The following is a 26,104-nucleotide window of genomic DNA, read 5'->3' on the forward strand; positions in this document are numbered from 1 at the left end:
CCTCTCCCAGGGGGGCTTCTCAGGCCTAGGCCGGTCTCAATTAACAGTTTAAATTATTTTGCTAATAAAACTCATGTCCTTTTCATTTTATTTATTTTTAAAACCAATAAACCAGCTGATCAATGTTTAATATTCAATTATAATGAATCATTGCTATATGGATACTAAATTTGCATTCAGCTTACTAAAACATACTATAATAAGAAAACTATTTAACAAGACTATTCTAATTCAATGTTAATAACGCGTTTATACCTTCAAACATACATCAAAACTTAAATGTCATGTAGAATAACTTTCATTTATTAATTTTTACAGCATTTGCATATTTACGTAACGTTTAATTTATTGTTTCATTTTTGTTTATGTAATAAGAAAGAGTTTTATTTGCATTTAAAGATTTAAAATAATAAAGTTGCTCTAACGGTTGTTCGTGGATGCATAACTGTAATTACCTTAAATATACTAAAGTTCCATTTAAATTTCTATATTTTAGCATATTTATTGAGTATTTATTTTGCAAATAAATGTGTTAGATAACTGACTGTTTTAATTTTCAACACATTCCACAAAAGTATAGGCAAAATTAAATAAGCCCCTAATATTTTAACACTATTTATCCTTAGCATATACACATAGTTTTATTAAAAGTCTCTGTATCTATGATATCCGTTTTATTTTACTGTAAAAAATTATTTTTTTGAAATATTTTTATCATATTTAAGTACATATTGATTGTAAGAAAGAGCCATGTGGCCCTAACTTTACCGGTGCAAATAAATGATTTTGCATTTCATTTCAAATAAAAATTCATATTTTTACATACAATTTTTTATGCAACAGCGTGATGAAATTAAACACGTAACTGTACTGATAAAACGAATATGAATAATCGTTGTGTACTTTTTTAATGTTAACATTGAGTTTACTAAAATAGTGGGTTGTAACATGTAGTAGTTTACTTTTGATGCTTCAACCACAAAACACCTCACAGCACGTGGCAAATCGATGTCACAATTCCTTCTACACCGAAGATTCCTTTCCATAAAATATGTCTATCTCGTGTTTTCACGGTTTGGTTATAACAACACCAGTTATACCAATGAATGTTTTAGATGTATCAGATACGTTTGTACGTAAGACTATTAAAATTAGCAAATAATGTACTTAATATGGATTTAAGCAGTTTGGTTGTCAGTAAACCTTTAAATTACATCATACATGTACATGGTAGCTGATAATTCGGAATCAAATTTTAGATGTTTATCAACAAAACAGCATGTGGTTTTCTTTGCTCATATTGTCAGCTTATTTTTGGTAGTTCATATTGTAAAACTTACTAAAGCTTTTTAAGTCTGCTATTATGGTAGGTTTGCTTATAATCATTTGCTGTACTATATATGTGATATGTCCTTCTAGTACATATTGACTCTCAACCTTTTTATTAGTTTCTAAATTTCAATATCTTATGCTTGTCTTTATTTTCTTATCCCTATATGTGTAGTTTAACACTTTCTTAAGCATAAGGAATTTTGTTTCATGTAAGACTTAACGTTTGACTTTATAAAAGAAAAAATAAGAAACATCTGCCAATGTTTTTTTATAAGTCATGAAAATCTAAACAGAATATTTTTGCTGATCCATCGTCTCCAATAGATTTTAAATTCCAAATCAAATGCTATTATTCGCACTAAAATAGAGTAGTTAATGTAACTTTTATTTAGTTTTTTTTTTATTAACGTTTTTATTTTATTACTTGCAAAATGAAAACAATTAATATGCATGAGATAGATATGTTTTCATCCTTGTGAGTAAAATGGCGTATTGAAATTATTCCGCATATGAACAGGAAATGCGTCATTGACTTGCCGTAACTAGTTTGCTTGGGTAAAGTTAGTCATGAATATTAATGTCTGCGTACAAAGTTTGTCGAAAACAATTTAACCACCTCAAGTATTTTACTCTTAACATTCACTTATCACCATGAAGAGTTTTGAATCACCACCCTTATTTTTACAATTAGTTGTAAACGAGTCGCATCTGTTAAAACAATGTTATCAGATCCATAATTTTAGTTTACAAGGGTATCCTCCTTGTCTGCACTCCTTGTATGCTTGAATACAAACTAACATGAAATATGACAATTCAGACAATAGCCATTATAAAAAAAAAACTTGATGAAACTAACAACGCAATATTTTTTTTTTTTTCCTTGAGTTAAAGATAATCTAATACAATAAGAAACAATTTCTCAAATTTCAATACAAAATATAAGTCGGAAATAATGACTTGTATGTATTCGTCTTAACTGTTTCGAAATTACTATAAATTGAATTGCCAACGTCTAAGAGAGGAGATGTAGTTAGGAAACATTTTAAAATGACCCATTATCATTCGGAAAATGATTTGGGGGTATACAACAACCACTGGTTGCGTAAAGCGATTATGCAAAGAAATGACATGTAATGGGCCACTTATATCAAAATAAAATAAAAAATCACTACCACAATATCACAAAACTTCAATTTTCACTTCAAGCAGAAACTATATTCATAAAGTTTCTAATACAAACTTGTCCAATGATTGCGCTATGCCGCGCACTTTGCAGAATGTAATGAAACAATGTTTAATATTAAACTCGCTGACAAGTGCCATCTACGTTCAACTCCTTCTAAACTCGTAATATTACACTATCTGCGTTTGAATTCTTTTATTGTAATCTAAATTTCAGTTGTTATTATAATACTATGTTCTTTTTAAGAAAAATACTTGGAAAAAACTCCAGCCAGCCCGAGTAGGCCGTATTTTATTTGTCATATTTCATGTAAATATTCGTGTGTGGTGAGGTTTACGTTTTTTTCAACATTACCAAACTGTTTCCTTTAAAGTATAATATCCCAACAACTCACGACAAAGCTGAACTTATTTTTAATAGTCTGATGGCAAATGATGGATGCTTGGCTATAAGTAGTTTAAACCATGAGTTAATCACATATGTTTCAACCATATTTTTTGGTTTAAAACTTTATAACGTTGACCGGGTAAACATTTTAAGCAATTTGGCAACTAATCTATTTATTTACTTTTTAAAATGACATGTATTAAAAATTGTTTTTACATGTTTATAGATATTTGTATTTACTGTATTTATTTAGTCATTTCTATTTATTATTTTAATGAATGTTTTGACTAGTGAAAAATAGGGATTAAAAAAAGTAGCTAGTTTGGTTCATAATTTTTCAGTTTATCACAATGAAAAAACCTTAGTAAAATCCAGATATTAGACTAGTTTGATTTGAACAAAGTAAAATACGACTCTTTAGCTTCGAGTAACCAATATTAAACACGCTAATCATGTAATGTTTGCAGATTTAATACGTATGTAATGCCAAGCAATCATTTTCAGATAAGACGTGGAAGGATTTCCAGATCTTTTGAACTAGCCATTGTACCAACATGTACTAGTATGTATCCAAACTTTTTTAGAAATAGTGTTATTGCTATAACCCCTCGTTACTCTCGTACCAATCTTGGATTCAATTCTCCATTAAATATACTGTCTCGCACTTGTAATGCCTATCACTTTGATATATTTTACTTATCACTGAAAATGTTAAACGTCTGTTTGTCAAATGAATTCAAAATTTCTTATCAACGTTAAGTAATAGTTTGTCTAAATATTGCCTATTTATTTATTATATAGTGTTATATTTATTGCATATTTATTATATTTGATTCATGACCATCAGTATTATTTTTATTTAGCATTTAAATTCTCTTGTTACTGTATATTTAAATTTTATGGCCATTCTTATTTATATCTTATTTATATTTTATATTCTTATATTTATATTTTCAGTGAAAGTGTTATATGACTGCCACCATAGAAGACGGACTTTTTCCCCTTGCTGTATTTATTTATATATTGTAATACTCTGTTAAAGTTATTTTTATATGATTAATGCTACAGAGTAATTGGCATGTGCTGTTTTGTAGCATTGGAAAATAAAATAAAATAAATGAATAAATAACGATAAATAAGCAATAAAATACCTGAATAATAAGCTATTCAATGCAATAGGACAACTCCGTATATAAATAACTGGAGGTATCGTGTCAGCGCAAGTACCAGTAGGTATACAATTGCCGACGTATACAACGATTTCAAGTAAATATATTTTAGGAATTAAACTAGGCTATCTGTAAACAAACTAACATAAACAGTGTTTTTTGAAAAAAAAAAAAATATTTCCCAATTTCCTCCTTTTTATTTGGATTTGTATCAGAATGACAACTGTCTGACCTGGAGTTACCCGCAAAACGTAAGATATTGCCTATTTACGAATACTAGCTGCAACAATTACAGCTACATGGCTGTTGTTAGTTAGTGATATTGTTTTGTAGTTAAGTAAATATTTAATGAAAGTTCAGATAGTTCCATGAATTGGTAGTGTTATATTCTTACAATTTTTGGCACAGCTGAAGTAGTGGTTTTGTGTTGTTACGATAAGAAGAAGCATATACACCGTCAGGGTACAGAAGTATTTTACCCTGTTGTGTAAAACTCTCACCACAGGCCAAGTAATAGAAGCCCTTTCAAGAGGGTTGTTCGTAATAAGTCAAAAGAATGCTTTTGTACAACAAGGTTGGAATTCTATCTGCGATATTCTACTGGGTTAGTCAGCACTGGTGTTCGTTTTTTTCAACACTCCTCTCGAGAATTCAAGGACGGCGTTTCGCAATTTAGGACTGCAAATCATGATATTAACGAGTGCCTCCTGCAACATTGGGCCGACGGCGTATGCAACCTCTCTTCTGCACTTGCCTGCTCATCCATGGAGAGATGACCTATGGAAGAAGGCGTCGTAGTCTGAGTCATCATACGGAAATTTCGGGCTCACTGGCTTCCCCATCATAAGGAGGTAGGGCCGAAACAAGGGGATGCTGAATACTATCCCCCGGAAAACTACCCCCCCAGGTGAAACGTGACGTCACAAAATCTGCCAACTAACCAATATGGAAGCCGTGTCCATGAAATGAAATCATGCTATGTAATTTTAGTTTTAATTCGAGTAATTCCGTTGGATAATAGAAAAGGCAGGTTGGAAATATTACAACAAGTTTGGTTGGTTAGGTTAGGTTAGATTAGAACTGTTTGACAACTAAATTTGAATGTCCGTGACTGGGAAACTGCCCCCCGGTCTCTGACGTCAATATGACGTAGGAACCTGCTTGGGGGGGGGGTAGTTTTCCGGGGGGCAGTCTTCCCCCGAAACAAGCGTGTCTGGTGAGGATCTGGGTGAGATGGAAATTTGCTTCTATGTTAACTTAGCCCATCTTCGGAGATCCCCAATGAGTTTTTCATCCATCTCTTTCAAACCCCTACTAGTGGTGTCACTTATCCTAGGGTGAAGTTCGTTCATGGGCTTCGGCCTGGCTTAATTCACCGCTTCAGCAAGACGATAGATGGTTTTTCGTAATATCATACTGCGACCCGAAAGTTCATAATCTATTTTATTTTGTAACTCTAACTATCAAATCCATATACTGTAGTTGTCCCAGCAAAAATATTCTCTTCGTTAACACATCATTAACTTAAAATAGCTAATTATTTTTACTACTATAGCTCTACGATACACCTTTTGACAAAGCCATATTTAGGTGTAAAATTAAATTTTAAGTAGGCTACCCGTGCAAATATTTTGTTAAGGAGATAACTTAAAATCCTACTTATGGACATTAATTGTTATTCAAATATTTAAAGTATTTATATTTCGTTTTCCACTAATTGAATTATTAATTTGGCATTTTAATGTAATATAACTAAGTATCTACAACACATTAATTTTTTATTTACTTACTACCGAATCTCTTTAAACCTTTATCAGCTTAAAAGTCACAATTGAGTAAGTTGTCAAAGAAGACCAAAGGCAAACGAAGACTCGGTTCATTAAGAAAAAGGAAAACTAAGTTATCGCAACTTCTTTGCAAAGATCCTTGTTCATGTTTACTTTGAAGTTTTCTCTGATGACGGTATCACAGTATCTTGAGGCTACTCAATCAGTTTAGAAACTAAATACAGCAATGAACTACACTGTTGAAAAATGGTAATGTTATCGTTAATACGTTACATCTTCTAACAAAAAGAGGGCCAATTTTGAAAAAAGACATGGAACCTGTAAATTAAATCTATCTTATACATATTCATTTCAAGGTATAAATTGTGATATTTAAAATGCCTCCTATATAAAACTATTTGTGTACGTTGTTTTTCCGATTACTATAGTTTTTATGTGTAGGTACCTTATGTCGTAGTGAGGATTATAATTGTTACGGAGGGCAATAAATTTGTAGTTTTAATATTACAAGGGCTAAAGATAGTAGTGCAATTTTAATGTTTTTTTTTTGTTGTAGATTTATACTGTGGTTTCATATTTTGTACTCTTAACAGTAAAACACTTACCAGGAAAATACATCCAAAAGATTTTTACAATAGGAATAACAGAAAAAGCCGAAACTTCTTCAACTGATCTTTGCTTTATTCATTGGTTTATATAGTTTCCCCTATAAAAATCATATTTAATATTCAATGGTTGTTTTGGCAATATTATCCTTACATCTCGATATCTAATGACACTTGAAACAAACTCTTTTTTTGGCGTGCTTTGCAATTTCATGGACTGTCTGAAAATTTGTAACGCATGCTTATATTTACTTATAGAAACTTACATTGGAGGCACTAGATTTCTTATTCCAGTGTTCTGATCACTAGGTAGTAAAATGTGTACATATTAAGTTTTATGTTCTTAGTCTAGTATTATTCTATGATTCACAAAAATGATAAACCCCGTTCTTTACAGCACATTAAACAAAAAAACAAGCTATAGTTCTATAACAATCTAAATTACAATTCTACTGCCGATGTTAAGCAACCAATCACATTTCGGTACACAATTAGTAGTTTACGTGCTAATATTATTCCGTTTTTGAATGAATGAATAAATGAAAACGTCTTTATTAAGCTAGCGCCATTCAAATTACAGTGGCATAAAATACATCTTTCAATCCCCTTTAAAACCTAGAGAGGTTTGCTGATTTGAGGTAAGTTGGAAGGGCATTGTAGGCTTGGGGCCCAAAGTAAGAAATGGCTTTCCTCCCGAATTCCGTTCTGACCCGTGGCAAGTGTAGCAAGCCTTCCTGCCGAGTGAGGCGAACGCTAACCTCAGACCTGAAAACCAGTTTTTTTCTGATGTACAATTAGGACAGGTTGAAGGTCACATTGTTTAACTGCCATGGTGTTTGCCCTTGACATATACCTTGACCTATACTCACTGATATGATTTTTGATTACAAAGCAGAAAAACCACAAGAAAAGCTATTTAAAAATTATATAAGTAAAGTTATTTATATAGGAAAATAAGAAAAGTGACGGTATAAAAATGTTGGGAATCACGGCTGTAAATATGAAACTAGTAAGTTTCTTTATAACCATAAATTTTTACTCGTAATCACATGTTGACTTTAAAATAGCAAAGACAAATTTTGGGTATCGACTAAGCGGTGGTAACTATTTCGATTAAAATATATTTCATTTACCAAAAGCTTACTTAAAGTAATTATCAGATTTATGGTGTAAACGCTGTCAAACTACGCTATATTCCAAAGTCAGTACCGTATTTCAATATCGGATGCTGGAACAACAGTCATCTGGTTCTGACTAATGAAACAGCGATTGCGATATTGCATAAATAATTACTTTAGGAAGCGAGGCGTTGTTATTAAGACATCTTCTCGGGTGATCGTGGCTATCTTCGAACTATTATGCTTGTTTTTTTTTTTAATCACTATATCTAAGACAGTACTTTTAATAACGTACTTTATTAACATCAAAATATAAGACCATGTTTGTAGGTTGAAAAGAAGAGTTTGTTTCTGTTTGTATGTTCAGGGTGAATTGATTAAATGCTTTATTGATTTATTAAAAAATAATAATGGATGGAAAGTTTTACGAAGTTTTTAAAGGTAAAAACAGTTTTAACCATACAAAGTACAGTTTTAACAGGTAGGTCAGTTTTTAAGTTATAAATGAACCACAATGTTGAAAAAACTGTCCAAAACGTTAAATTGCCTCTGTAATGGTAAAAGGAATGTGATCGTTAAATTAAATCAGTGGTTGTAAATTGCTGGAAACTGGAACGTAAGAAATAAACTTAGCATATATATATTTTTTTTAATATGGTTTAAACACAAAACATTACTTATTTTCAATCTAAACAGTTTTATATAAATTAATCATCTTAAAACAGTATGGTGAAACAAATTATTGCAGTTTCCAACAAAATCTGATTATAAATGTAGAACGCAACTATCAGTTGTGATTACATTTGGCTCTGTCCGAAAAATTCCAAAGGCACACAAAGATTCGGTTCATTAGGAAAGGCAAAATAAGGTTATCCCATCCAAGAGCTCTTTTCCTCCATTTACTTTGTACATTGTCTATGATTGGTTCTAACTTTTTCTACTCTGAGGGATTCTTGCATCCTGAATAAATTTAAACAACGAAAAAAGTAGTTAAAATTAGTTAGGTAATGCGTAAGTATAATGTGTAATGAAAAGATTTAACTGTTCCAATATAACCTTTAACAAACCATGTTTAACTACAAAACTTCAATCTAGAACAAATAAAATATTGAAGAAGCCTTAACAATGGCAAAATCAAGATTCATAATAGTACGTCTTAAAACATGCATTTACATTATAAGCAGGTGTAGAATAGTTCAAACTTATTGAATATACGCAAATGTGTTGTTAAGCAATTACCAAACTTGAAGGTATAGTAAAGCTTTGTATTAAATATTCATGATCAGGCGTGGAGGTTGTCAAAGCGCTTTTATTTATTGCTATTAATATATACAAACACATACTCTATCAAACGAGTTGTTTTTATTTTGTGTATCTCGCCATGCTAATGAAATATCCTCAATTATCACGATTTATGCCTTTTTGCAAAATCATTATCTTGGTGTAATTTTGGGAAATGGCCTGATGAATATAGGAGTACTTATATTAAGAACCGGTTTTATTCGAGACAGTTTTTCTCTACAGTGTTATCTTTACTGCACTTTCTTGAACTCGTTGATTATAACCACATAACTAAATGGGTGGGTTTTAGTGTATATCGCTTTTCCTACAACACTCAAGAGGAGATGTCTTGTCATATTTATAAATAGCTTATAAGAGAATTATTACTATCATGTCAGACAGTCCATTTGTTACATCGGAATGTAAAGATATTTTAAAAATCATTCAGTTTTAGGATGGAAGTTGTAAAACAATGTTTGAACCTTTTTGCTGATATTAAATCATCTTAAATACACGTTTCAAATATAGTATATTATTATTTGCAATACCAAGTTTCATCAAACTTTCACGTTTGCACCGACTCTGTTTGCTGGCTTTATATATTGCATAACATTGCATTGGAAAAAGATGTATGACGATTTTTTTTATATCGCTACTAACTATGTCAACATTTATTACGTTACCTTACTTCTTTTAATTTGCAAAATGTATCAATCGCAGGTGTAATATTATCTAAAGGTATATTTACTGGCACAATACATTTTTGTATGCTTGTAAAAACATGAATTGATGGTAAAAAAACTAAAAAAATTTCAGAATTTCAAGAAGAATAAGAAGCAAATGTTGTAAATGGACGGTTTTTATAGATTTCATACGGTATTTTTTAAATAACTATATGGCTGTAAATAAAAATTTAAGGCTAACATTTGTATATAACTTTTGTCACATAAATGTTCAGGATACAAAAACTTATCAAAAAAAAGGCTGAACAGAACGATTTTACATATCTGTGACTAGTTCCAATATCAATAACGAGTATTTCATTGATTGGTCTTTCTGGAAAATCCCGTCCCGGAACATCACCCTTTCATTTTTCTTTAAAAAACAATGGTTTCTTTCAATTCTTAATGTTTTAAACTTTGATTTGAAGTTTCCTTATTCTTTATCATTTAATTAGATTTAATTTACAATCCTCTACGAGAACAAAAAATATATTTTGTTTTTACTGTTACTTAAATTAATATAACAATGTACGATACAGTAACAATGTGTTTAAGCTTTTTCCAATAAACATTGTCTAGCATTTTATGGGATGGTTAAATTTGTAATAGGTTTAATAGGATGAAAATGGTAATACTTTTTACTTGTCAAATATTTAGATGAGGAAATGATCATCTATAATTCAAAATATAAAATATACTAAAATTTGGTAATCATTTGGATATTTAAATTGGGGTTACAAATATGTTTAGATGTACGGGTAAAATTCTTATTACTTTACCTACTAAAACTCTTTAGAACCATTCCTTACCACCAGATGATACACGATGCCCAATTATTCGCTTTTCATTTTTATTTAAACAAATATTTTACGTACATATAATTAAATATCACTTACATACAGTTATGTGGTCAGTTTGATTATACATAGCATAAAAACAAAACAGTAAAAAAATATTTGAAAAAAAAATATTCATACAGATATTTTTCACGTTCATTTATTAAACTATTTGTTACCGTATTTGGATGCTATTTATACACTCGCAATGTCTAAATCAATTAGTATTGCAAAATTATAAAGTTTTATTGTTGTGGACGAAATTAAGCCACTTTAACGTGACTTATTCATAACGGATAAAGTTAATTAAAATGTAGAATGTACATTATACATTTTTAGATTGGTGCACAACTTTAATTAATATAAAACCATCAAACAAAACAAAATGGCGTGGGTATTGTGGCATCACAGTTTGTATGCAATCTGATGCCATCATAAAGGTTTCATTATACACGAGTTTGAGGATGTCTGTCCCAGATAAACACCTTTTATGTGTAGAAAGAACTTGATAAATCGCGTTGTTTAGAGGGGGGGGGGAGGGGGGGGCTGCTGGGAAGCGCATGCGAGGTAGCCCCAGCCAGAAATCGTTATACACCAGGCTTCAGCCTTACTCGGCGACAAAGCGTTGGCAAATTGCCGAATTAGACTGAAAAGTACCGTTCTTATTGTTCTCTTTAAATTCAACTATTTATTCAGCCCGTGGTTTCCCTTACCAATTAAAACGTTTATGCCCAAATCAACATTGAAATGAACATGAAAATGGGTCAATATTAAAAACCCACGTAGAATAATTTTGGAAAATATATGTTAGGAAATCTTTCACTTAAAAATAACACGTTTATAAGATGATTTATAAGTATATTTAAATCGAAAGTTGGAGTAAACATTTTTATTTCTTTATTACTGGCAAACCATTTTTACGTTAATGTACTTTTACACAGTCTACGATTACTCTGGTTTAGCATTAAACAACCACGTAACATAGTGAAATATATGATACTTTTAGAATGTGCATTTATTGTTTATGAATGTGTAACGGTTTTGTGGTTGAGTAGCAAAATAAGAACCTGTTATCTTCCAATTAGTAAAAAAGATTAACATATAACCCTCTAATACCTTCTTTAGGTGACAAGAACTATTAACACAACAATTTATACTTCATCGAATCTCTTTTATATTCTTGTCTTAAACGTTTTACGTTCTAAGAAATTAATCACATGTTTTAATATTAATACAACCTATAGTAAAAATATAATATTCATCAGGAGAAAAATACTTAGTGAAAAAGCAGATTTGTTACATCAGTATAAAGGCATTTATAATTCAACAGAATCCACACAAAGGTTATAAAGGTAAGCAAAATTGATAGTAAAATCTCTTTATTTATAAGTCAAACTTAATTGTAAACAATAATCAAAAATGTCAACATCTTCAAAAATATAGAACATCAACTTATACATTTATTACATAAATCGTTTAGTTAGGAAACATTAAGCCATTTTCATTAAATGTACAAATTTCGAATTAGTCCAGAAATAGTGGCAACAAATATGGGGTAAAACAAAAAACTGATTCATGGCATGAAATAAGTAGTTTGTTATTTTGGCAAACTGCACTAACCATAATATTATAACGTAGGATATCAAGCACTGTCAGAAATTGACTGATCTTTAATACGAGTATATACATACCAACGAACGTAAATAATAAGTATTTACTAAGCCCCAAATAATTTAAAAATGTTACTAAACGGTTGTTTCATTTTGGACCTTTCAAAATTTGAAAATGTATGATTGCTGGGCTGGTTTAGATCTTTTTTATGCCTGATTCGTTTATAAATTGTAATTTGTAATTAAATACGTGAGGTATTTCAAGAATACCACTTGATAATAATTATTGAATAATAGTTAGTGATTTTAAACGATAGTTCAATCATAAACCCTTACTGAAATTTCATCTTCTTTAGGGCTTCTACTTTTATTGGTTCAACGATTTTATTACATTGCAGATCTAATAAGATAAAAGGTCGAGGGGAACATTAAGACTATCGAAACAATTGCAGATGTTGTACACCACAAATATAACAGGTGATAGTATGATTCAGTTAAACAACAAATATAGATAAACTGAATAAAACAATTGTTTAAAATATCATAGTAAATAACAATAACTATTCAATATTTACTTAAATCATATCGTTTATGTACAGGATGGACATTTATATTCATATTGGAAAATACTATAGTTTATACGTCCTCAGGCCTTATCACTCACTGCCTGCGAAATATCCTTCACTTTCGAAGCTAATTTACATCACATTGTGACAAACACTATAATATTTCAATTACTTATAGGTAATATAAACATCGTATTTTATACGTTATATAAATTTGCCTTTAACAGAACGTCTGTACAAAGTGTGGTACAGTTTTATAAATTTAAGCCACCTTGAATCTTTCTTAATACTTTTTATGCAAATCATAACTCGTTTATTTAGTTTTCTTTAGGTTGTTTCAATTGTTCCATTTACTGTACTTATTTTTTTTTTAGAACGTATATTCAACTTGAATTTCAATTTTGCAACCAAAACAAAAAAAAAATTTTCCAAACTGACTAAACACTATCATTGTTGTCATATAGCCAAAGGTTTAAATATTTCCAAAATAAAATCCACAAAACAACAAATGAAAAATAAAAGATGTAAAACATAGAACAACTTTAACAAAGGAATTTTATTTATATTAACCTTATTTACACTTTTTTGTAAGAATTTAATACGTTAATTCATAAATGACACTTTTGATTGTATCGAACTTATACCTGAATTTTTTTCAACGTTAAGTCTTATTAATATAATTTTGTATTGTGTTCATTGTACTTAAAATGTTTTGTGTGATAAAACTATACTTAGTATATTGATAAGGTTTGGTAAACTATATTAAATATGAAAATATTGGGGTAGCTGCTGTATTCAATATTGGATTAAAAAAACTGTACCACACAGCATTGTTTAATGCTACAACCTAACCTTAAGTAGAAAATAAGTTCTATCGAATAATCTATTATTATCATCACAATTGAAATTTTTCTGGAAAATTTATAATTTATTATAAACTCTTAACAATATATTTACAGTGTTATGTATATAACAACCTACATGAATAAGCGAAATCTCACAACTTAAAGTAATTGGCGAATGCCAACCTCAAACAAAACAGTTTACAATTTGATTAATTAGTTATTTCATAAAAATTCCCCTCCATTTGCTCCTCGACATAAAAGTTTGGTACGTACAATGAATATTATAAACATGGAGGGCAGTAGTGAAAACATAGGTGTCCCGTAACTACATTTAATAAAATTACTCTAACTATGATCTAACGAATCCAGGGAGGATATAAAATAGGAAATCCTAATACAAAAAAAAAATCATATTTTGTCATAGAACTCTCATTTTTTCACTACTGTCACTCACGCCCAGCTGACACTGGCGAGCTAGTAGGGGGATGAGCAATGATTCACACTGACGCTATGTACAATCAGCCTTACAACGTAACATTGCAAAATCGTAAAAAAGTTTTTACACGCAAATTCTGTGAGGGTGTGCTCAGTCGACTGCTGCTGTGTTACATTGCAAGGCGAGATGGCGGGTGAGGGAGAGTGGCCGAGGTACTCATGTCAGACGGACGAGGACGTGGCCAACGGCCATCATAGAGGCCACGGCCAGGAAGAGGCTGCGCCGCTGTAGGTGGCTGCATAGGCCGAGGCCAGCAGACAGAGGGTACCAGTAGACCCCGGGGAGAGGAGAGGCAGAGTTCTTCCCGCGCTGCATGGCTGCGGGATGCTCGTCTGCGGGCAGATGAGGAATCAGTACATAAACTGTTGTGAGTTCATTCATTTTGTGTAAGAGAATGTTAGTTTGTTCTAAAATTATATATTTGGAAGAATGTTTGTATGGAAATTTTGGGTTGGACAATGGATAAATGTATATTGAAAGGACAAATATTAAAATTGTACTTTCAACTATGGGTCGTGGACTATGGACACGACAATCTATTCCTGTCTTAAAACTGTTGTAAGTTTAAGAATTAAGATAAAAATGTTTGAATTGATCCTCCGACGGAATACGCTAATGTTAATTTTTGGATTTGACGTTTTGAGTACAATTAAAATTAAGTGAGTATTTCATAGGTAAAGCAGGTAAAATACATTTTAAGTTGTTATCCTACATGTATGATAACATTGGCATTATTTACAATTAATTTCGGGAAAGTACACAATGTGTAAAATAAAGAAATTTAGAAAATAAATGTATGCATTGAAATTCCGTTTTCACCTAAATAAACAGCTTAAAATGCAGATCAGTTTCTGGAATCCAATCTAAAAAAATAGAATTTACGAACTAGTTAGTATGCGAAACTATTACTAATCGTAAAAGTGGCCAATAGAGAAAATTTAGAAATTTCTATATGTGGACAAATATTGATTCCAGTTTGCCATACTTGTTTTGTTGTCATTAATTATTCTTCTACAAGCCAAACAAAAAGAGAAAAGATTTTACATGACCGTTGGTATACCATTGCATAGAGCATGGTTACTTTACCCAAATATAGCATGAAATTATATTATTATTATATGAATTATCAAATATAATAAATAAAAGACGTTGTTTTTCACATAGTCCAATAATTGGACAATCGTAGGGGGTTTCCATACAGTGTGTCTCCAATTAGTACAATTTCACACTTACGTTCATAGTGTCACTCTTCAATGGACATCTACCGGAGTGTATTGTGTCAGAAAAATTCAAAAGTCTAGTTTTACGTATAATTGTTTCCTTTTTTTTCAAGGTGTCGGCCAGATGTTGGTTTCACAATATCTATCCATTTAAACAGAGTTGGCAACAATTATAAGTAAAAATAAACTATTCAATGTGGCTGATACAGCCAAAACAAGTAGAAATTAACGGTAGTCTATGGTTAATATCTGAAATTTTACTAATAATATTTTATGGACACTCTCGATAACAGGTTACAGCATATAGATTTTTTATTCGTTTGCATGTTAAATAATGCCATATCTGCAAAATTAAGACGTTTTTGTTAGTAAATTATGACACTGTTTTACAATTTATGAAAATATGAAGTTAAAGCTTACATTGAGCCGGTGATGTGGAGCCTACGGCAACGCACATTCACCTGCAATAAATAAAACTGAGTTACGAGCAACGGGGGACGTACACGGGCTTGCATTTTTTCATTTGAACATTTCAGTTAATTTTGGAGCATTTACACTGTTACGAAAAGTAGACCTAAGTATAGAATACAATTTTTTATAAATGGTTCTGTTATTAAAAAAGCTGAAAATTATTTTCTAATAGTTGCATTAAATCTTTCTGAAATTAATCCAGGTTATCCAGGCCGTTTTATCTTCAGTTGATTTCACCGCTATTTTTAATTAGGTTAAAATCGCACTATATAAAGTGAAGCTTGCTCGGGTGATAACCCTAAATACTAGTTTTTTACAATAAAAATAAATCATTATGGCTGCATTTACGTATGTTCATATCACTGACTCAATACACTATAACCTCTATGGACTTATTTTACATCCTAGATATATAATTTAATTTATTAACAGACAATTCAGTTGCTAGCTCATTAAATAATAACATAAGTCAATTATTTTGAGGGTTGAGGATTTGATTACATATAATTCATAGACATAACCGATCAAACTTTACATAGGGGAAGTTTTAATTTTAAAATTGATAGGGTGTTCTACTAAATCTATCTACAATCGTATAATTTAGAGCTATATGTTTGATCCATTATAATTGGTCTTTAAGCTTTTATCGTTTACAACTAGAAAATTTTTTATTCCAATTGGTAGCGTATTTATTTTTTATAATAATAGGCTCTTTTAAAGACTTTAAACATTGAGTTTGTTTAACAAAAAAAATGTCAAAGTTAAAAAATGGTATAGACACAAACTTCTCCTCCTATATTATACCGTTATCCTATTCACACGTGATAACGATACATTTATTTTACTTAATAATATTGGATATCAGAAATTCTTTCAATATGTTGTAAAATTATCCATTGTCAGACACATTTTAATAAATTATATTAAAAATAGCTTTCCCAACAATTTCCAACCGTAAATCCACAATCTCCATTACACAGCACCACATACATACATACGCTACCTTTTAAAATTTTCCCTCGAAAAGCGTTACTTTACCCACCGTTTAGCACATGAAGCTGTACGCTGGCGGAGTCCAGGTTGGAGGGACTGCATGTGTAGTTGCCGGTGTCCTCTCTACGAGCCTCATAGATGATAAGAGACCCGACCGTCGTATCTGCAGACACCCTTTCTGACAGAATGTCCTTCTGCTTGCGGTCGTAGTCCAGCACACGCTTGCCGTTGTGATACCAGAAGATGTAGGCCGGCTCCTCAAGACTCTGTGTTATGACGCATTTGATCTGGACGATGCTGCCAGCCTTGACGTAGATGTCGTTCTCGCCAAGAATCTCAATTTTAGGAACTGAAAGTGAAGTGCAGTTAGTTATAATTAAACCTGCTACCTATACATGTAAATCTACATCCGTTTAACCGATCGCTAGTATGCTGCGTGATTGGTTAGAAACTAAAATACGAAGCCGGCATCGAGAATGGTATCTTGATTTCGTAAGATTTCCAGATGTAAAATAAAGATATCAGAAACACTTTTTAAAATTGGCTGTAATTCGGACTATAGGTGTCGTGGTCTTGGTCTATGATACTTGAGTGAAGTGTTTAATTTCAAACACATACATAATCATTTCACTGGCTACTTAAAAAAATAATGTTTATTCTTTCATCGTCGCAGTGTCGTCTGATTTTCGCTGAAGACTGAATGATCGTAATACATTGAAATTGCTTATTATTAGAAAGGTGTAGAGTGGCATATGACAAAATTTCATTAACAACATTATTAAGAAGTCTAAAAAGAGTATAAAACATTTAAACAATTAGTATTGAAAAGCTATCTAATGTGTTTGGTAAATGTTTTATGACTTAGGCCTACTGTGAAACACGTAAAATGTGAGTTGTTATATATTTTCTATTTGCATTCCTCAACAATCATATGTTATTTTAAATATTTATTATTCCTGATGTTTTTACTATTGTGATTATCAAAACATTGTTCTCAATACAAGACTCATTTACAACACCATCTTGAAATAATTTATTCCATACTAATTATCTAATATTACTTCAAGTATTTTAAAGTGGCGACGAGGAAAACGGCAAGATGGACCAGGAACAGTTTCAATTATTTCTACAAACACTAACAACAGCTCTTCAAGGTATGTTTGATTCACAACCATCAAAGAATTTAACACTGATTTCAAATTTTGACCAGTTTGACTGTACACAAGAAACGTTTTCTCAATACAAAGAGAGATTTGAAAACTACTTAAAGTTGAAAAACGTTTTCTCAGACAAAGATCTCTGTGCCCAGATATTTATTAACAGTCTAGGCTCTTCTGGCTACGACTTGTTGTCTACATTATCGTTGCCAAGAAAGGTAAATGAGCTGAAGTACGAAGAGCTTACTGCCTTAATGACAAATCACTTTCCTGCTCAAAACGAAATTGTCGAACAACACAAATTCTTTTCTCGGGTACAAAAGTCTGATGAGTCTATTTACAGTTATGTCATGTCCCTCAAAAAGCAAATTTCGACTTGTAATGTGGCCTGTTCTACTTGCAACGCTTCTGTTTCTGACCTATTCCTCAGGGCACAATTCATACGAGGAATTAGGGATTCTTCCATAAAGGAGAACCTTCTTCAACAGAAGGATCTAACTTTTGACTCTGCTCTAACACGAGCTTTAGCGATTGAAGCTTCAAAGCTGAATTCCAATGCCATAGACAAGTTTTCGCAGCAGTCACAACCGTCTTACAGCAACGTAGGCGTCAACAAGTTGGCAGGACATTCGAAAAGGCACCGATCGTCAGCTAGATTCAACCATCGTTCGTCAGGCGAGAGCAGCAGTCGTTCTTCCGACAGCAGTTGCAACAGCTCAATTTCTTCTGCTACACTGCAAGGACATTATCGGCGCAAAGAACAAGTTGATTTAATTGCTCTTGGCTTGAATGGCGTTTGTCTGCGGTGTGGCAAGAACAATCATACGTCACATCAATGCAGACTGCACAGATCTCGAGTCCGCTGTAATGCCTATTACAAAAAGGGCCACATTTCGAAGGTATGTATCAAGTCCCTACTATCTAAACAAAGTGGTTCAAAATCAATCAAAAACTTAATTCTAGATAATGATATCCAGTCCGTGGAGTCAGATGTTGATGATATATATGGCGTAGGTCAAGTTGGAAACATTCATGACATACACCTGTCAGACACTGATAAGTTTATAACGACCGTTCTTATTAATCACCGCCCTCAAAAATTCGAGGTTGCTTCAGGTTGCGCCCACACTCTACTTCCTAGAGGAGACTTAAAGCGTTTAAACATTTCAATGGACACTTTAACCCCAACATCTGTCAAATTTCGCTCTTACACAGGGGAGCTACTTTCTCCGCTGGGCATTGCTTCAGTACGCGTGAAAAGCAATGGGACATCAACCGTCGAACAGTTATTTGTTGTTCCTGACGGATACAGTCCTCTTTTGGGTCGAACATGGATACGACACTTGCAAATCAACCTAAGTAAGAAGAAATCAGAAAAGGATCGAAATCATCCACAGAAGACACATGTGTCAGAAAAAACTAGCTGGAAAAAGTCTTCAACCAAAAAGAAAGAATTTAGTGAAAACATTGAAAATGCAGACTTGACATTTTTTCCTCCGTTCAACACTACCAGTTATTCGCCTACCAGTCATTCATCCACCAGTCAGGCATCAACCAGTCATCAACCAGACACAAGTACATCTGTATATTATCGACCAACACCTTCACGACGACATACATCAAGAAAGATCAAACGACCGACACGATACACGCCTTGAACACTTCCTCAGTGCGGAAGAATCTGTTATATATTTTCTATTTGCATTCCTCAACAATCATATGTTATTTTAAATGTTTATTATTCCTGATGTTTTTACTATTGTGATTATCAAAACATTGTTCTCAATACAAGACTCATTTACAACACCATCTTGAAATAATTTATTCCATACTAATTATCTAATATTACTTCAAGTATTTTAAATGAGTGGTATGTTAATTTTTTATATTTTTCAATATAGCCTATATTAATGTTTGGCGTCATCAAATATACGAGTAATTGTATTAACATACAAAAATAAAATAATTCAAGATACGAAACTTTTCCTAAACAATGTCAATTAAATATTCACAAATATTAGGTAATCATATTAACGTTAAGTAAACAGCCGTTAAGACTTGTGTTTTCCAAACTCTCATTAGCAGATATGGGAAGTCAGCCAGACATAACTGACAGGATGTTATCAAGCCCAACTGCCGTTTCTCAGAAAACTTTGATATGCGTCAGTTGTAGTCGGAGATGAATCCAAAAAGTAATAAAAGTTCCTAAACGGTTCCTCCAAACATTGCTTACACAAACAGACTGCGGACGAGATCCCTTCATATGTTCGGTTCGCACACATTCTTTGGGACATTTATCAACGGAAATCCAATCAAACTTGGACTAATAGCTGTAAAATGGGTCTTGCTGTTATTTGTTCGTTCTCTTAATAACATTTTCCCGTTATTTATATTTAGCACAAATGAATTTAGCTAGGAAATGTTGTTTTAGATAATATTTGTAATGGAATCAAAATAATGTGGGATTATATTGTAAAGGTTGTTTGTAAAATAGTTTAGAGCAATTGTTCGTTATATTTGTGCATAAATATAGTTTTTTAACCCATATTTATGCATAAATATACTTTTTTTCAATAATAGTTAAAGGCATGCGTAGGTGAATTATCCTGTAAAAGTTATTAATAAAAATGAAGTAACACACAATGTTTAAAACACTAGCTTTCATACATGGCTTGTAATTTGTTCTTCAATTCAATAGTAATATGCATTATGCTAATAGTAATTTAATCAAAAGTAGCTAAGAATTTTTTTAATAGTTTAAAAGCAATTACAAATTGTTATTGTTTCTCTAAACTGTCATATGTATCGTATTTAAAATTACATCAGAATAGTAAATAACGAATACTACAGTGGCTTAATTTCAAGTGATTTTAAGTTAACATAAATTTGTTATAAATGAGTGCATATTCCTAGCGTATTTAAACATAACAAATGTATTTATTTTGTGGATACTTTAAGTATGTGGTGCATTTCAAACACTCAAACTCGAATATTATCCTAACTAGTTTGTTCAACAACAAACCACCTTTGATATAAATACTTTATAATCCAACATCGTGGCTCCTACTCAGGTCTGATCTGTATCTGCATTAAACCTGTGTTCAATCTAGTATAATATACCCCCGCCGCAGCAAACCTGACGCCTAAGCGAATTTCCATTTGGCTGAATTGATTTTCAATTGATCTATTTAAATAACATTAGGTTTAACGAGTACCTAGGTTTGCTGCTACAAGGAAACTAATAAAGTGTGTGTTTTAAGTAAAATAATTATTGCTTAGTATAAAATGAATATATTTGCCAAGTTTGATCAAAAGATATCCATAAACAAGCAAACTACAACATTTTACAATATTCTCCATAAGAATAACATGGGAATTTTAAATTTACCATTTTTTTAGTTTTCTCCGTAACCAATAACCGTACAAAAACACTTTGATATACTGAATTGTTTGTTTTTTTAAGCTCTTTATGAAGGTTTAGAGAAAAATTGGGAAATTTTGTGTTTTGAGGGTCAAAAGTGAGAAAAACCAATTTTTACCCCATAAAACCCCCCATAAAACCCTGTTCCCATGGTCCGATCATGCTGGATCGCGAACTCATTCAAGTTTATCCCGCCTTACACCTTCAAACCAAATTTCATCAAAATCGGATAAAAATTACTCAAGTTATCGTGTTCACGGACACATATATATATATATATATATATATATATATATATATATATATATATATACATATATAAAAATTTGAACGAGTGGTGTTTTTGGCCTCTGGGGACATCAAAATGAAAAAGTAAATCGGTCCCGGGCCTAAGTCTTACCATGAGACCTACGGTAATAGCTACTTCCCTATAGGGAAATTCGCTAAAAAACCAACTTCGTTCCCTTATGTAATGCTATTTTAACTCTGCTAAATCTCAATGGCCCATTTATTTGTCATTTGGTACATAATAAACCTATGATGCAGGTTGCAAATTGGTTCCTATTTAATACGGAATAACTGTAACGGAGTGGACTGCTCAAACTCTTGTGGGTATAAATGGCTTATCACTGGGCGCCAGTAAAGACTTAACATTTACATCCCATTTTTGGCATCCATTACTGTAACGCTATACAGGGTGAGTTTTAATTGTCCCCCCCCCCAACTTTTTTCTACATTTTTTAAAATATCAATCCCAGACCACTTCCAAACATTGTTGGGTAGTAAGTACTTCATTTTGACAAGGTGGTCATTTCCGGCCGCCATCTTGGATCCGCCATATTGGATGCAAAATATTTTTTTCAAATGTAAAGGTGGAGTTGTGACCCATTATTTCGAACAAGATTTTTACCCGGATTACAATGCCGCAAACCGTTTTTAAAAATCTTGATTCGTTCTAAAGTTATGAGGCCTTTTTAAAACTTTATTTTTAGCCCATTTTAACATTGTGCATTTACAAACTAAGACCATAATCTCAAAATAGTGCTAGATAAAGATAAGTATACACTACCAGTTATTGTAAACCTATTTCCACTTATTTATGAGTGATATATTTTTTTCGGCCGCCATCTTGGAACCGCCATTTTGAAATGGGATAAATTATTTTAAATATGAAGGGTGTGTTGTGACCCATCATTTTGAACTACTTTTTAAAGCTAAACTCAATGCCACAATCCATTTTTTGTTATCAAGTTTTATTTATAAAACATTGCAATATTTTTGTTAAAAATGTTAATATTTCAAAATCAAAATATGAAAATGAAAAATGGACCATAGAATTGAGTTCAGCTTAAAAAAGTAATCCGAAATGATGGGTCACAACACCCCTTTTATATTTAAAATAATTTATCACATTTCAAAATGGCGGATCCAAGATGGCGGCCGAAAAAATACATCATTCATAACCAAGTAGAAATAGGTTGGCAATGACTGGTAGTGTATACTTATCTTTATGTAGCACTATTTTGAGATTATGGTCTTAGTTTGTACAAGCACAATGTTAAAATGGGCTAAAAATAAAGTTTAAAAAAGGCCTCATAACTTTAGAACGAATGAAGATTTTTAAAAACGGTTTGCGGCATTGTAATCAGGGTAAAAATCTAGTTCGAAATAATGGGTCACAACCTCACCTTTACATTTGAAAAAAATATTTTGCATCCAATATGGCGGATCCAAGATGGCAGCCGGAAATGACCACCTTGTCAAAATGAAGTACTTACTACCCAACAATGTTTGGAAGTGGTCTGGGATTGATATTTAAAAAAATGTAGAAAAAAGTTGGGGGGGGGACAATTAAAACTCACCCTGTATAGTCACAATGCAAGTACGCCCTTTATTCGGCCTAATGGAAGCCCTACACTTCCAATATCTGCAGATACCTAGAGTACCAGAGGCAAACCATGAAACATAACTTGTTGGTGGGCGCTTTGCGTTTTACCATAGACTAAAAGAATTAAATAGGTATTACTAGCTTGGCGCTGACCTTAGTGTTTACTTTTAATTGAAATCAAAGATTTAAGGTTTGATTTATAGAAGAAATTATCTGAGAAAACGCATTCCAAGCCAGAACTTAACTTTAATTGGTCAAGACAGTGTTTCTGCAAGTGTTGACATTCCGCTCTTTGTATTTAAACCATCGGCAGCATAAATATAACAAAAGGGCAAATGTGTTTCCAGTCACTTCTAAGCTTGCTTCCCTATTGTTAAATATTTAACTAAAGTAAATATTAAGCGTTTTACAACTCCTTTAAATGTACATAGACGATTAACAGCCCTTTCACGTAGTTAACATGACACCAAATAACACGAATCTCAGTATTTGCCTAAGAGCGGTAAAAACATAAGGTCATGAAGATTTAATAACAAACATTTTCCTACGAGTGTCACGTTTACTCACCAACAACATTGAGGGTGACCACGTGACTCAGCTTGGGCTCCATGCTGACTTGACACTCGTACTGTCCTCTGTCCCTCGCCTGGACGTACTTGATCTGCAATGTCCACGTGTCTGTCGCCTCCACCAGGAACGCTTGGAACCTCTCGTCGGCGATGAACGTGTAGCGGTCCACCGTCAGGATGTGGGAGTCCCTCTTCCTCACCCAGGAGACCTCCGACAGACACAGGCACAAGCGGTCATTTTGGTGTTAAGGATTGTAATATAATGTTACACACTCCCAACCTCCAACAGACACAGTTCCTTGTTGGTGTTAAGGATGATTGTGTAATATACTTCCCTATTGCTTTAAGCTGGATTACTAAAGTGCCTACGTGGATCAGCCAAAAAGAGTATAATTTTGTCACAATTTTGCCATCACAGGTGATTTCAGTTCAGTCTATTATAGTATGTTGAATACCTACTAATGAAGGTATTGAACAAGTAGCCTTCTAAGTTTTTTTTAACTTATAGTATATATTTAACATATTATAAGTGACGGTACAAATAAGGTACAATTATAGGAGGATTTAAACTGTCACCTCGCCTAAGTGAAACATAGGTGTTTCAATTATAATTTAATCCTTGTTGATGTAACGTAAGTCTATAACAGCTTTTCAAAAATGCCAAAACAAATGTTTGCTATAATTTTACACTTTCATTAAAGCTTATGATTTTTTTTACACTTTCGTTAATAATGATTACAAAGACATGATATGGTTTCAGGTTACATCTTTGAATTAGTGTTTTATTTGTTTTAGTGACCAACACACAGCATAAATGAGTTGTAAATTATCGAGGTAACTTACTGATTTGTTTCCCAGCTGTTTGATCTTGCACGGCAGGTATGCATGGGCCCCCAGTTGTGTTGTGATGTTATTGCTGGTAGAAGAGTCGAAGTAGGGACCCGTATAGAGGCCTGAGAACCTCTTGCTGTGTTTGTGTGACGAATTCCTACTGAGGGCTGCAACATAATGCTCAACAATGAAAGCCAATAGTACTAATAATCAATTGTTTAAATTTTCTCAAATTCTTACCTTCTAATGTGTTTAATACTTACAAAAAATTAAGTACAGTTTTCCTGGTAAATTCAAAATATGTTGGTACCTATATTTTAACAAGGATTTAACTCTATAACTTACCGTGTTAAAGGGTACTCAAAAAGCAATTTGCACCACAGTCAAGTAAGGAAATTTTAAAATGCGATATGTCTACAATGGTAGAGGTTTGGAAAATGAGTTATAGCAATTGAAAACAGTTAAAGTTGATCTAGTAAATGGTTAAGTAATTTAAAGAAAACTTTAATGTATTTGTATTGGCACTCGACTGTAAAATATAACTAAGGCAGATTAAAATGAAATATTGCTAACCACAAATTGTTATTGTGGCAACATCTTTCCACATAAATTACCGTTAAACATAAATTGTAATAATTGCAAAATGGATTTCATGTCGCGTGAACAATAAACCGCCTTATATTAAACACGGAAGCTGTTAAAAGTACCATATGGCAATAAAAGAGACCGCATGCCACCCCAGTCGGTGGTTCCGTTTAGCATTTAATTAAAGGAATATTAAATACAAAGAGTAACAAAGAGCATTGGAGATACTGGCAGTTGCTATTGAACGTATGCATGGGTTAACAAAGCTTCAACATATTAATTGTTTAAGGAGGTTTTCGCTAACAGATCCCTTTAATATCGGTGGCTTTACAAGGGTTTATTTCGTCCCGACTTTATCCTGTTTGCGAAATGTTCGCTATGTAGAATGGAATGGTTATTTTTCCAATTAGTATTGGCAGAATAAAATATATCATTTTATCTTCATTCCTGTTGAATTTTTTCAAATGATTCGTGAATCAATATCCCAATAATTATACGTAATTAAGATTTTTTACCGTCCTAAATCACATTTGAAAGAACAAAATTAAAATGCTGTACGCATAAAATGTTTAATTGTGTTAAACGTTTTGCACTTAGAATCATCTTAGTATCAAAGTAAATTAGAATTAACTACTAAACACATATTTTATTTATTATACAAAACATAGAGTCAATAACTTAATGAAATTAAAAGTTGGTCGTTGTTTAATTATTTCTTTATCAGATACACTGACAATAACGTCGTAAGTTTTTCCTCTTGTTTTCTGATAAGTATAACAAATAGTACTTACGTTTAGGGGTGAGTTCCATTGAGTGAACTGCAAAAGAAAATGCCAGTTAGTTAAATATAATACCTCAAAGGGTCAGCTTAAGTTTATTGCTGCACATAACCAGATGAGTGTTTAAGGTGGACATGGATTTTCTTACTCCATATGGATATCGTAGTATGACCTAAAAATTCAATCGACAATTAAAAATGAAACAGTACAGCAAGATAAACTTTATGTGAAAGTTATCGGAAAACACATCGCA

General features: G+C 32.2%; 1 protein-coding gene across 1 annotated transcript in view; it reads right to left on the minus strand.

Annotated features, from left to right (window-relative positions):
• Nucleotides 1–11,782: 11,782 nt before the first annotated feature.
• Nucleotides 11,783–26,104, minus strand: part of LOC129004133 (hemicentin-2-like) — a 275,956-nt gene continuing 261,634 nt past the window's right edge. The window contains exons 2-6 of the mRNA XM_054432566.1: nt 25,864–25,890; nt 24,500–24,654; nt 23,655–23,865; nt 16,671–16,970; nt 11,783–14,269 (exon numbers count right to left, since the gene is read on the minus strand). Of these exons, the coding sequence (XP_054288541.1) occupies nt 14,094–14,269; nt 16,671–16,970; nt 23,655–23,865; nt 24,500–24,654; nt 25,864–25,890 (869 nt within the window). The 3' untranslated portion in view covers nt 11,783–14,093. The remainder of the gene's footprint in view (nt 14,270–16,670; nt 16,971–23,654; nt 23,866–24,499; nt 24,655–25,863; nt 25,891–26,104) is intronic.

The sequence above is a fragment of the Macrosteles quadrilineatus genome, unplaced genomic scaffold (assembly GCF_028750875.1).
Source record: "Macrosteles quadrilineatus isolate MER2022 unplaced genomic scaffold, UCM_ALF_1.0 Scaffold_9__3_contigs__length_116548681, whole genome shotgun sequence".
Classification (NCBI taxonomy): Eukaryota; Metazoa; Arthropoda; class Insecta; order Hemiptera; family Cicadellidae; genus Macrosteles; species Macrosteles quadrilineatus.